The sequence below is a fragment of the Dipodomys merriami genome, unplaced genomic scaffold (genome assembly GCF_024711535.1).
Source record: "Dipodomys merriami isolate MVZ:Mamm:240054 unplaced genomic scaffold, mDipMer1.0.p SCAF_122, whole genome shotgun sequence".
In the NCBI taxonomy this organism is placed as follows: Eukaryota; Metazoa; Chordata; class Mammalia; order Rodentia; family Heteromyidae; genus Dipodomys; species Dipodomys merriami.
Window position 1 is genome coordinate 854,236 of NW_027202516.1, and position 13,531 is coordinate 867,766.

Below are 13,531 nucleotides of genomic sequence, written 5' to 3' on the forward strand. Positions count from 1 at the left end.
GACCAAGCACACCATCCTGTGCTACTTAATGGAGTCACTAAACCTGCCTGGGCCAGCCCCTCCTGCAGTCCTCCTGACCATGGAGACAGGACTGCAGGTGTGTGCCACAGGTCTCACTTCTTTGTTGAGATGGAGGTCACATGAACTTTCTGCATGAACAGGCTTCGACCCATGGTCTTGAGAGTTGTCTCTCAAGTTGGTGGAATTGTAAGCGTAAGCCATCTACCTGGCCTCTATTATATTTGTAAAATAGTGTTTTTGTTACAAAATTCAATAGGAAGGGAAGCAAAACAAAACACAGTAGCACAGCTGGCAACTTGTATGGAAGAGCAATAGTCTGAGTGCACACTGAGAAAAACCATGTTCTGAGCACCCTGAATGCATGCAGAAAGACCATGTTCTGAGCACCCTAAGTGCCCACAGAAAGACCATGTTCTGAGCATGCTGAGTGCATGCAGAAAGACCATGTTCTGAGCACCCTGAGTGCCCGCAGAAAGACCATGTTCTGAGCACCCTGAGTACCCACAGAAAGACCAGGTGCTGAGCACCCTGAATGCATGCAGAAAGACCATGTTCTGAGCACCCGGAGTGCCCGCAGAAAGACCATGCTCTGAGCACGCTGAGTACCTGCAGAAAGACCATGTTCTGAGCACCCTGAGTACCGGCAGAAAGACCAGGTGCTGAGCCTCCGTCTGAGGCAGAGGGGTGGTAGAGAGAACACAGTTCTTCACACCATCACTGCTATTTAGACACTAAGTCTTGGGGCCTAACGGGGTGCTGAGGGGAATGCTCTGGCACACTGGTGCTCAGGAAAGGGCCGACAGGGGCTGGGCTCATAGGAAACATCCCTATGAAAGGCTCTCAGCCCTCACCGGGGTAGCTCACCAAACCTGTCCATCCCGAATGCCCACAGTGCTCACATCTGGCTGCCTAGTGACCGGCAGGAATTCTCCCGTACCAGAAGATTTTTATTGTCTCTAAGTAGCTGTACAAAGGAGCTGCCATGTAACACAGAAGTTTATGAGTACAGTGCATCTTGATCACCATTTTCAACATTCTTACCCCCTTCCCTTACTTTCCCTAATTCTGTAGCCCATCCAGGCCCATCCATCTGACTGCCTTCCTCCCCTTCCCCTCTTCATTTGTCTGCTCCCTCCCTTCCATCCTACCCCCTTCTTGCATTCTCCTCCTTTTTCCTAGGTAACAAATTCATACATACTATCACGTAGATAAAAACTGTCCTTAAAATACACTAGATTCTATGAATGACCTTGGGTCGGAAAATCTAATCAGAACAAAATATGCCTTTCAAAACAATATTTACACAAAAGTGCATGCCCTGTTATCCAGAGAAAGGAGCTACTGCTGGTTGGAATAAGACATAAGACTGTTGTAAACAGATTGAATGGCTTCACCACAGCATTATTCAAATTGCATTCTTTTTGTAAAAGGCCTCAAGACACAATCAATAAGTTAATAATTAAACTACATAAAACTGTAGCGGATAATAATCACCATAAAATTGTGCTAAAATAATAATGTTTAAGCTGTGACTCGTCAGAAAGGACCCATTAATAAGGATGGATTTTGGGGTAATATTCCTAGGAGAGCCATAAATTGCCTAACAGTAAGAAACAGAAAGTGGCTTACATAAGGTACTTTCTGGAAGTCATCTTGACTCCAGTTCTTTGCAGTAAGACTTGGAAACAATAAAACACACAGACACACTGCCTAAATGTGCAGGGCAGGCTGGGCAGGGGGAGGGACAGAGCCGAGGGGGCTGAGCGAGGACCAAGGAGCAGGGAGCACTCCTGCAGCCACAGCGTCCCGGGAGAGGGAGGAGGCAGCTCCTCAAGCCAGGCACAGAAGAGATCAGCTGAGTGAGCGTGAGGGCCGAGAAGGTTAACAGGAAGTGCATCACCCTCAGAAACAAAGGGGACCCTGCACCTCTAGCACAGCGGGAGGGAGAGGCACTTCCTGGACCACGCATGCCAGCTAATACTAGGCTCCAGTATGCGCGTAAAAGCTGGGCACTGCTGGCTCACACCTATAAGCCTAGGACTCAGGAGGCTGAGATATAAGGATTCTGATTCAAAGCCAGTCCAGACAGAAGAGTTCCTGAGACTCTTGTCTCCAGTTAACAACCTCATAGCCAGAAGTGGGTTGGGGTTCAAGTGGTAGGGTACTAGCCTTGAGCAAAAAAAGTCTAGCTACTGCACCCAGGCCCTAAGTTCAAGCTCCAAGACTGATTGGCCAAAAATGAAAAAAGACATGCTTTGGATTTATGTGTTTCTAAAAATAAATTTTGACTCACATAGCCATGAAGGCTGGACGATGCTAGGACAGGTTATCTTCAAGCTGAGGATCCTGGGATGCAGCGTGTCTGTGCTAAGGCTGCATGAGCCCACAGGCTCAGTGTCTGTGCTGGGGGAGGGGTCAAGGCTGCATGGGCCCACAGGCTCAGTGTCTGTGCTGGGGGAGGGGTCAAGGCTGCATGGGACCACAGGCTCAGTGTCTGTGCTGGGGGAGGGGTCAAGGCTGCATGGGACCACAGGCTCAATGTTGCTGTAGGCAGCAGCAACAGAACAAAGGGGAATGCAGAGAGCAAAGATGGCATTAGGGCAGCCCATCTGTCAGCTGGAGAGGTCCTGGGCTGCCAACACTTTGGCTTTGGAAGTCCAGACTCTAGAACTCAGAAGACATAAATTTCTGTTGTTTAAGTGACCAGTCTTTGGGACTCTGCTATGGGAACCCTAGCAAACTAATACGAGACACTTATAGTTACTTGGTGAACATTCTCAATTCTGTATTACTCTTTTCAGGAAATATTTTCAGATAAATCATAACAGGAGCAGGAGAGAGAATTTCAGTGCTCTGCACAGGTTAAAGGCAGACTGACAGCGACTGCTGCCAGCAACTCTGCACAGGTTAAAGGCAGACTGACAGTGACTGCTGCCAGCAACTCTGCAAACACAACAGAAAACACTGAAACCACTTTCGCTTTATTTGTTCAGAGCATCACCTGGTCCTCAAGATGGTATTATGTGTGTGTGTGCACTGCCTACGTGCATGTGTGCACGCGTGCATGCATGGTACCCAAACACCTGAGCACGTAGACACAAACCACACACTCCCGCAGAACGGTAACTCAGTGATTTGTCCTGTAATTACTGTGGTGCAACCAAAGAGGACCCCACTGCCCATTTTTTATTGAGCACATATTAGATGACATTTTGAGGTTTCAGACACACTTACCGTCTAGAATGTTCAACTCTGTTTCAGCAAGCGTACTTACCATCAGCAGACTGTTTCATTTTTGGAATGAAGGGACTTTTCCTTACCGCCCTGACCTTTCAGAATTACCTTGTCTGGGTCCATCTTTCCTTTGACGAACTCCTGCTTCCAGAAGTGCAGGGCCTGCTCCAGGGTGAGGCCGATGCCCTTCAGGAAGAGGCCGTACTGCATCCGGCCCCCATGCCTCAGGTGGTGGCTCTCGCGCAGGACCCTGTGCAGGTGGCGCATGCAGGGCGGGAAGGACTTGGCGGCAAGCTAGGGAGGAAACGCACTGGGTCAGGCAGAGGGCCCGCTGGGTCCCTCGGGAGGAGGGGCGGGCCTCCTCTGACCCTGCCACTTTTGCCGGTGACCACTCATTTCCTGGCATCCTTTTAAGAGAACAGCTGCCACGTCGGATCCAGGCTGGCGGCAGGACCTGCGCCTCCCCGGAGCGCGCCCCCCCGCCCCCTGCAGAGTGTGGGGCTCACCGCACGTGGCAGTGTCATAAAACAAACTTTACAACTTTGGGGGGGGCAGTGGAAGATAGGAAGGGAAATAAAGGAGGAGGCAACAACGCTTGATAAGAAATGTACTCGTTACCTTGCCCATGTAACTGTAACTCCTCTGTACGGTATTTTCGCAATAAAATATTTTAAAAAATCAATAAGCACTTAGCACCATTACCATACAAGTCCCTTCCATGTTTGATAACGATGTCCTTTTGATTTCATATAAGAGGACATTTAGCGAGTACTACAGAAAACAAGAAGCTAAAACACAGTTCACTGAGTGCAGCAAAGGGTCCAGCGTGTTGCAGTCACTGACCCACAGCCAGCGCAGGTGCGCTTCAGAGCTCCAGGAGGGCACAGATCCAGGGCCGTCGAGTGCTACGCAGGCAGGGCCAGCTGCCTCCACAGGACAGATCCCTGCCTGGCTGGCTGTTCACCGTCCCTGGGTACAGGCACTCTGCTTGCCCTGCAGGCCCTGCCGGGTGCCCATTCTGACCCCAGGCCACCTACCAAGGCCACGCCATTCACAGCATCCTTCAACGTCAGACTTGACTCCTTCTTACTCGATACCCAGCTACCTACTGAGCACCTGTCACGTGGAGAGCACTGGAGATGCAGCCGTGGAAAACGACCTCAGGTTTGCATCTTCCAAGAGCGTACTGTGTGTTGCGAGCAGACAATGACTAGACACAGAGAAGGTGAAGTCTGGCTTCAACAGAGCCAGAGAGGAGGAGGGCGTCTTCCCTCTGGTGGCCAGCGCAGCCTCTCGGGGGACATGGCAGGCCAGTTAAACTCAGATGTGACGCCGACCTCGGGTCACAGGAAAAGCCACATTAAGACATGAAAGCAGAGCCACAGCGCAGGAGGAGCTGGGAGGCCGGGACGGCCACGCTTCCGGGTGGCGGAGCACGCAAGCCGAGGTGAAAGAGCAGAAGACAGGAACAGAACGAGCTTCGTGGGCTTTCGTATATGATGGAAATCCCACAGAGGGTCTGACAGTCTGCTGACAGCACGGAGAACTGGGGCCGTCACACAGTGACAGACTCCATGGGCGCAGAATGCACAGCGCGAATACTGGGACTCCTGACCGCAGCGCAGCAATGGAACGGGCTGGACCATGGAATGCAGAAGTGAGGGGTTCAGTGAGGAGAGGGGCAGCCATAGCACAGGACTTCCACAGAGCTCTGATGAGGGAGGCAGAGGAGAGACCCCACAGATGGGGCCAGCGCCCCACCCTGCACAGGAACAGAAAGCAGGGAGGGAGCGTGGCTGATGGAGTCAGGTTTCAGTTAGAAGAACCTAGAGGTCACAGCTGGCGAAGAAACTCGACCCTAGTGTGTGCTAAGGGAGTGCCGCTGTGACACTGCGCAGGGAAGAAGACAAGGCCACATGGCACTCAGCACAGGGACTCCACCACCACCACAGCACCTAGTTCAATCACATATTATTTACTATGCTAGTTTCCCCAAGTGAGGTCCATGGAGGTAAGAACATTTTGTGTATTCACGTCTGCCCATAATCAGTGGTTGGTGCACAATTCAACAGAAATTCACCACATGAATCAGGATCACATTCCTAGTATCCAAACAAGTTTGTGAATGGGAAAACACTTAGTACTCAGGCACAAAGTTATCTTCCAACTACTCACGTAATACAAAGCCACAGGGACGCCAGGGCAAAGGACCTTAGAGATGGCCGTGTACCACTGCACCTAGCTACTTACTAGTTGGAACTGGGTCTCTTGAACTTTTTGTCCAGGCTGGCCTTGAACTTTGATTCTCAGAATCTCCACCTCCCAAGGAGCTATGATTATAAGCATACGCCACCAGGTCCAACTAAAATCTCCTTGTATTTTTAATGATTGTGAATGATTTGGTAATTATCTACATAAAGATTAGTTATGCTGGCTTGTTTTTTGTGATGTAAATTCTGTTCCATATCAGGAAAATTCTAAAACCAAAAATAGAGCAAAAGGCAATAGTCTTGCATTCAATTATGGAACTATACATGAAATAAAGTTGAAATGAGCTGTCCTTTAGTACAGCCACCAAAGATGGTGGTTGCTGCTCAGTGCTATCCATTAGCACAGGAAACAGAGGATGTGAGCTTTTTTTTAACGCTAATTTCTACCCAAAGTTCTTCCTGAAGTAAATCTGTTTCCACCATTTACAAAAATCTAAGTTGAATATGACTGTTACTTACCGAGTCAATCTGGTCTAAAGAAATCTTCCCAGAATTCCCCTGGGCACTGTAATCTTGGCCAGTGTAAGAATGGCTTAAAAAAAAAAAAGAAAAAAATTATTAAAACAAGATTTGTATAACACTTTTGATCACTTTGAAGCACATATTTTTGTTTGATAAAATTAGTGTCATAAGAAAACACTTTCCACACAAATATCAGCGAAATCTAGTCACATTTTAAAATATACTTGACAAACTACTTCTAAGCAACTCCTAAAAACAACTCAAAACCTCAGTGACAGCCTGGCATCTGACTGCCAGTCTCGGGCGCTGCTTCCGTTTCGGTCAGGTCTGACCCCTCGTTCACAGAAGTGCACCACAGCAGAGGAAAACTGAGACATGAATCAGAACCCACCAATTCACAAGAGGCCCCCGAGCCTCCTGTGGTGCCGGCCCCTGCCTGGCTCATCCCCTGGAGATATTTGCGCTGTTCTCTGTGTGGACAGCAGGTACAAACTGAAATAATTTTAGCGAAGGGAAAGACATACAAAAGCCACTGTTTGTCTAAATACATAGGTTAAGCTGGGCAGGGTGAGTACAAAGGTCATCCCAGCATTCAGGAGGCCCGGGCAGGAAGATTTCTACCGTGAGATGCCTCCCTTCCTCTTCCTCTTCCCTTCCTCTCTGCACCTTCCCTTCTCTGCCTGCCCTCACTCTTACCCACTCCCTTGACTCCAAGGCCTATTCAGGGGTAATGGCAAACTCTGATTAGTCACTCCCAAACATCCCCACGGAGCCCACACCTCCCATGGGCATTTCAAGCTGAGAATGTCTGAAATTACTGAACCTATCAACTCAGTCACCACCCTCATTCCCAGCCCCTGCTCCTTTGTTATTCATTTTCTCAGCTAAAGATGACAGATTCAAGTTCAGTTCAATGTGAGCCTCTAATGTGCACCACTTCTGTGCCAGTAAGTACAGAAGCAAAACAGGTAAGTCGTGGCCCCATTATAAGGAAACAACTACACAGAATTGTGTTCTTGGTGTTATGACTTGTTGAAGGCCTGACTCTCAGGTCAGAGGATGTTTCTATTTAGGGTCCACATGAACAATCAGTAATTAGTACATGGATGCATGTTAGTGATAAAGAAAAATAAACATCTACCGGTGGTTAATTGAAGTTTTAACTAGAGAACTGGATTAAGCCTAAAAAAAATGTGGACATATCCATTCTCCAGTCTCAAAAACATGCATTAGTAAACACATCTAGATTATCGGTATAGCAAAATATGATATTAATTCTAGCACCTATGTCCTGTACAATACTTTAAGGATTTTCTACTTTGCCACTTCCATTTTTAGAGGCATTTATATCACTCCAAATTAGTTTTGCTGATGAACATAATAAAAAATCTACTCATTATTCCTCTTTGAGTAGTACCAGCACTAAACAAAAGCAGACCTAACAGTGAACTCTTTCCCCATCTTCTAGAGTCCAGGCAGTTCTTAAATCACACAGTTCAAGCAAATCAATTATAGTAATTTTTTACAAACAAGACTATCACTAGAATCTCTCAAACCAAGTAATATTCATTGCTATCTCCACCTATAAAAGGTAAAAGAAAAAGGTAACATTTGGACAGTTAAAAAAGACAATTCCACATGCACGAAGGCATCCCTTGCTTTGTAGAATACGGAGTGTCAGTAACACACATCACTGCCGCCTTGCAAACAGATGTCTGACATGGGAATAAAATGAGAAAGCCTTGGTTTAATGATAATAAAAGAGCAACATCAGTTGGTGCATATTACATGTAGCATCTATCCCTGGTTGCCTGGTAACGAATCGTGAGTGAACTCCACAGAGAATAAAAGCCCTAAAGGAAGGAACAGTTTGTGCCAGTTTCAAGGGCTCAAAAAGATGTGTCAGTAGTTAATCTAAATTCTAGTTGACGTTCGTCATACTGAGATGCAGGAAGGAGAATCCATCATTATTGCACAGAATCAATATTAACCACAGCCAAGAGCTGAACCAGTGGATACTTAGGGGCAAAATTTTTGACAGTATGATTTATAAAACACAAAAACCTTATGTATAAAAACGATAAAACATCACCGATATAATTTACATTTCATTTAACAAAGCCCATACTAAACAGCTACCATGCGGCAGACCTTCTTCCAGCTACAGGAAATATAAACCGGAGTGTACAGGCTCCCCGGCGGCTCAAGCAACAGGGGGAGATCAGACAGAAAACAGACAGTACAGACATCAAAGTCTGTGCTCCCAGGGCGGAAGTGGGGCACTGCGCAGACCTGCCAAGAGCATGGAAGACAAGCAACAGCTGACCAGACGACAGAGGTGGGAGGAGGGAAAGTACAAAAATGTTTACATGTCTCTCTATATAAACACACACAGGCGCAGGCACACATGTGTTTAAAGTGCCTGTATCTGCAAGGGCACAGAGAAAAGCAAGCCTTCCCAGGTCATTCCATAGTTTCTGATGAATGAGATGCTGGGATCTCAGTGCTGAAAGAGTTCGAGAGATAGACAGGTCAGGGCCCTTAGGACTTCACAGAGCAACCAGAGTTCATTCAAGCTTTATGCAGAATGAAATCAGCGAAGCAGAGAAGGGTCTTAAGCAAAGAACAACGTAACAACAATAGATAGCAAGGATGCGAACTCCATCACAGACAGCAAAGCAGAGGCCAAGGAGAGCAGACAAGAGGTCACCATGTGTACAGTAGGGGTGTCACCACAACAGATCTGGATGGGAACAAGACTGGAGTAGGGCAAGAGACTCGGTATGACAGTTCAGATTCTGATCCCACTAACAGCTCCAGGAAAGGGAACAGGTATGGGTAAAGAACTCAGTCCCTATTTACTGTGCTAAGAAAATAATTAGACAACTGTTAAAAGTATTGTCTGAAAAGGGAAAGTTAACTGAAGAGGAAAAAAATGAGTGAAGGGAGAGAAAGGAAAAAAAGAGAAAAGAAAATAAAGATAACAAAGTCAATCTATACAAACTTCTGAGCAAGCAGCAGTAAGCTACAGCTTTAAAGAAGTCATGGGGTTTGTTCATTATTGGTGCTTCACTATATAAAATTTGAAAATGAAAGCTAAGGGACTGGGAAGGTGGCTCAGTGGTTAGAGCACCTGCCTTGCATGCCTGAGGCCCTGGGTTCAATTCCCCAGCACCACATAAGCAAAAAGAAAAAAGGCGGAAGTGGCACTGTGGCTCTAGTGGTAGAGCGCTGGCCTTGAGCTGAAGAGCTGAGGGACAGCGCCCAGGCCCAGAGTTCAGGCCCCACGATCGGACCCCCCCCCAAAAAAAGAAAAGAAATTGAAAGCTAAGTGTCACAAAGTATATGTGTGTTTGTGTGTGTGTGCATATATATATATATAGAGAGAGAGAGAGATAGACCTTTTAACATCACGAAGGATCATAAAAAACTTTAGGAAAAGCTGAAATTTGAGGATTGTGGTTCGAAGCCAGCCACCGAAGGAAAATCCATGAAACTCCAACTAAACACCAAAAAGCTAAGCCTTGAGCAGAAAAGCTCAGCCACAGCACCTGGACTCTGAGCTTAAGCCCCAGAACTGTGAAAGAAAGAAAGAAAGAAAGAAAGAAAGAAAGAAAGAAAGAAAGAAAGAAAGAAAGAAAGAAAGAAAGAAAGAAAGAAAGAAAGAAAGAAAGAAAGAAAGAAAGAAAGAAAGAAAGAAAGAAAGAAAGAAAGAAAGAAAGAAAGAAAGAAAGAAAGAAAGAAAGAAAGAAAGAAAGAAAGAAAGAAAGAAAGAAAGAAAGAAAGAAAGAAAGAAAGAAAGGAAAGAAAGGAAAGAAAGAAAGAAAGAAAGAAAGAAAGAAAGAAAGAAAGAAAGAAGGAAAGAAAGAAGGAAAGAAAGACAGACAGACAGATAGACAGACAGACAGACAGATTGTCTATAGCAAATAAAACAAAAAGTTACTATCCTTTATATCTGAAGTATATGAAATCAAATAATGGCATCTGGAGATGCCATTAATAAATGAACAAAGAATAGGTGTTACTCTTATTCTAGAATAGAAATAACCCAGTGTCTACCAGTCATTAATCATTACTGAAATGCATTTAATCATACTGTGATTAATCTACTGCATCAGCAACTATTTGGGTGTCTCATCTTATTCTAGGTAGTCTGGTATGATATAGAATATAAGTAGAACAAGGACTTGAAAACACACACACACACACACACACACACACACACACACTCGCGCGCGTGCATGCGTGTCCTTAAATCTTTAAAAATGGCACATACTCTGACACAGGAATTAAACCTCCAAAAATCTATCCCTAAGAAATGCACAAAGGTTTGCACTCAGCATTGTTTATTGTAAGGTGAAGAACTGGAAATGACAATGGCCAACCCCCCCAGAGGATGGTACCCCACAGCCATGCAGCCCTCTCAGGAAATTCTTCTTTGTTGTTGTTTTGGTTTTTATTTTATTAAGATGCTGTATAGAGGGGTTGTTACATGAATAAGGCCAATGAGTACATTACTTGTCAATCATTGTTACCCCTAACAAGGAAATGGTTTATGTTTATGAAATGGAAAAAAGTAAAGTCTATAAAATTCAACACTGCGTTTTAAAAGATCACAGAAGAGATATTTCTTTTAAACAATATGAAGGTTTTGCCACTTTTTATATTTCCAAAGTTTATTTTTTAATAATGGGGCTATATTATTATTGTATTTAGAAAACAAGCCTCATGTACTTCATCCCCAATAAGAGAATGCCGGTGCCCTGTGCTTAAGTAAGAAGTTCACCATTAGCTGTGTACGCCATCAAGTAGCTCTCTACTCTGCTACTGAGTGGGAAAGGTATTCTATACATCCACATCAAGGTTAACAAGTAGTATGGTACTAAGAACCTAAAACTGAATAGCAGAATTCAATATGATGAAAAGCTTCTAAGGCATTTTAATCATTTTAACACGCTGTGTTTAAAAGCTAACAGGGTGTGCCCTTCTATTACCTGAGGTGGTTGAGCAGAGGCTGGAGTCTCTCGTCTGACTGCACAGTGGGCAGGGACCTGGTGGTTAACTGAAAGGAGACACAAGCGTTGGTACAGTTGTACAGCAAGGACCAAACACAAAAGAGACGGGAGTGCCAAGTGCAAAACCAGTCTAGGCACAGGGGACAGGCAGGGAGGTAGGATTCAAAACGGAGGGAGATGCTTCTTTCTGCTAAATCAAGGACTTATATTATGTGATTAAAGCTTGGTTCCAAGGACTCAAGGTCAGTCCCTGGGCTTAGAATTGGAAAGGATCACAAGCAGAAGAAAGTGCCAGAGGCTGGGCCCAGGGAGCCCCCACTGGGGAACATACCAGCCCTATATAAAGGAGAAGGGAGACTTGTGTGTGACACATGTCTGACAACCACTTTCGGTGAGGCATCCTGAGACGTTGAACTCCAGGGCAGGGGCTTCCTGTAGGCCTAAGCCACTGTAAATCAAGTTACTCCAGGGAGTAAGAACGTGTGTGTGCACGCCCCCCCACGTGTCCTACTCTAAGTTTGAATCTTAGCAAGAATAACTCCTAACCCATGCCACGAGTCAACGCACTAAGTAAAAAGGTTTGCCTTCCAACTTGCAATGCAATTAGTACTTTCAAACAACAATATTTCCAGTTAAGAGTGAGCTGATACAAGCATTGCAAAGCCATAAACCATCCGTGACCTTGTGTGACCTTTCAGGACAAGTGGTCCCAGGACCTATTTTCAAAATTCTTTCTAAGGTTCCAGGGTTCCTACTCACATGCACTCTGCTATGGGGCCTGCATCTGAACACTGGCAATGTAATGGGTGCTTAACCAATAATTATTGTGTGACAAATCCATGAATTTACAACCAATTTCCTTAATTGATGAAAACCAAGTATTTTTCTATCTATACTTCATACTTAAAGCTTTAGAAATTCCTAACGTTAGCAAAATTAAGGCTAACTCTAAAACTAAACTAAATCACAATTATTAGCCTTCCAAGAAAATTATATATCATCATAATAAGATTTTTAGCACCATCTATTTTAGCATTTCTTCTGCAACTTGAAATGAATACTTGTCTGGGTTAAATAGATTTGGACTCCAATGCTGTTTCATGTTCTTTTATAGAAAATGTAACACACCTTTGACGTATATTAGAACTCTTTAACGTAGATAAAAGTAAACTTGATCAGTATGGAAAGAGGAAGTTTTGGGACTATGCACTCTAATCAATAGGCCTTTATTTTGAGTCAGAAGCCAAAAAGAGACTGAATGACAAAAGCTTCAAGCTTCTCAGTGGCGTTCCTTTTTCTCAAAGGAAGGCAAATGCAGCATGTTAGTAAGCGGGTATTGTTGCACATTTTCCATACACTTTCCTCTGAAACAATTTGGGGGAGGAGGGAGAATGGCTTGAGGAGGACAGGCTAATAAAACAGAGGCAAGGAAATCCATGAAGGGAAAGTATACATACACAGTGTCCCAGGTATTCAAGGCAGCCTGGGAGGAAGAGAGCCATGAGTACACGGAATCCAAGGAGGCGGATGACACAGAGCTTCATGATGAAAGAAGACAGAGGGAGCCCAAAGATCCCACGTGGCCTAGGGGTAGCTTACTAGATCTCCATGTTAAGAGCATGGCTTCCCCACCCCCAGAGATTGCACAACCAGTCAGATTAACCAGGGAAGAACATGTGTCTACTGACTGTATGCGCTCACGAGCCGGAGCCTTGAGCCTTCAGAAGTCAAGGCTCACGGGGCCCGTGCATCTGCACCGCCAGCGGCGGAGAGCAGGAAGGTCGGAGAGCACCCCATAAGCCGGGGGCAGAGTGGGGCAGTGAAGACACGTGTTCCTTCCCCTCTCTGTATGCCTCTCTGGAAACCGCAAGTGTCTTCTGCATAGACAATCAGTGGCTAGAGACATCGGCCAGGATTTACCAGCCTTACTTGGACAAGAAGTTTTGTCAGTGGACTTCAAAGTGTTATAACACCAATCACAAGCAGTTACAAAATAACCGGCATCTCCAACTCTTGCTGCGCATTTGCAATGAAGTAAGAACCACAGTTTTCTAGAGATAAAATACTCCCCCCCCCCCCCCGGGAATAAATGATTTTTACTTTGTGAGGGGATATTCTCTGAGGAAAGCGTTCTGGCTCCAGCTACAAAGCCGACTCTGCTCTTCAAACCCTGAAGGAAATTTTGCTGTCAGGACACATTTTGCAGCAGAATTGTTTTAAACGGTTGATAAAGGAAGGGGTCTGTTGGAGGAAAACATTTCTTCCTGATTTCCCTTTCCAAAAGATAGGCACGAGAGGGAACATCATAGATGGGGAGGTAAGTATACAGGCAAATGGTTCTTAAGAGTCACCAGACATTTCAAAAACAAAAGCACTTCAATCGCTTGAAAACGGAGAACAGGAGGGTGGCTTCTTTTAGAAATAGTCAGTCCTTTTTCCCAAACTGCTCATCAAACACTGCTTAAGCTAAAACTCACAAAAGCGACAGGAAAACAACGCCCGATTTTGTTCTCTGGTGTTTTTAGCTTC

General features: G+C 45.2%; 1 protein-coding gene across 3 annotated transcripts in view; it reads right to left on the reverse strand.

Moving 5' to 3' along the window:
- The window catches only part of Prim2 (DNA primase subunit 2), a 120,679-nt gene that overhangs the window by 26,511 nt on the left and 80,637 nt on the right, over window positions 1–13,531 (reverse strand). For all 3 annotated transcript variants that reach the window (XM_070017249.1, XM_070017248.1, XM_070017250.1), the window contains 3 exons: window positions 10,982–11,049; window positions 5,985–6,057; window positions 3,364–3,549 (listed from right to left, as the gene is read on the reverse strand). In XM_070017249.1, coding sequence (XP_069873350.1) covers window positions 3,364–3,549; window positions 5,985–6,057; window positions 10,982–11,049 — 327 coding nt within the window. The remainder of the gene's footprint in view (window positions 1–3,363; window positions 3,550–5,984; window positions 6,058–10,981; window positions 11,050–13,531) is intronic.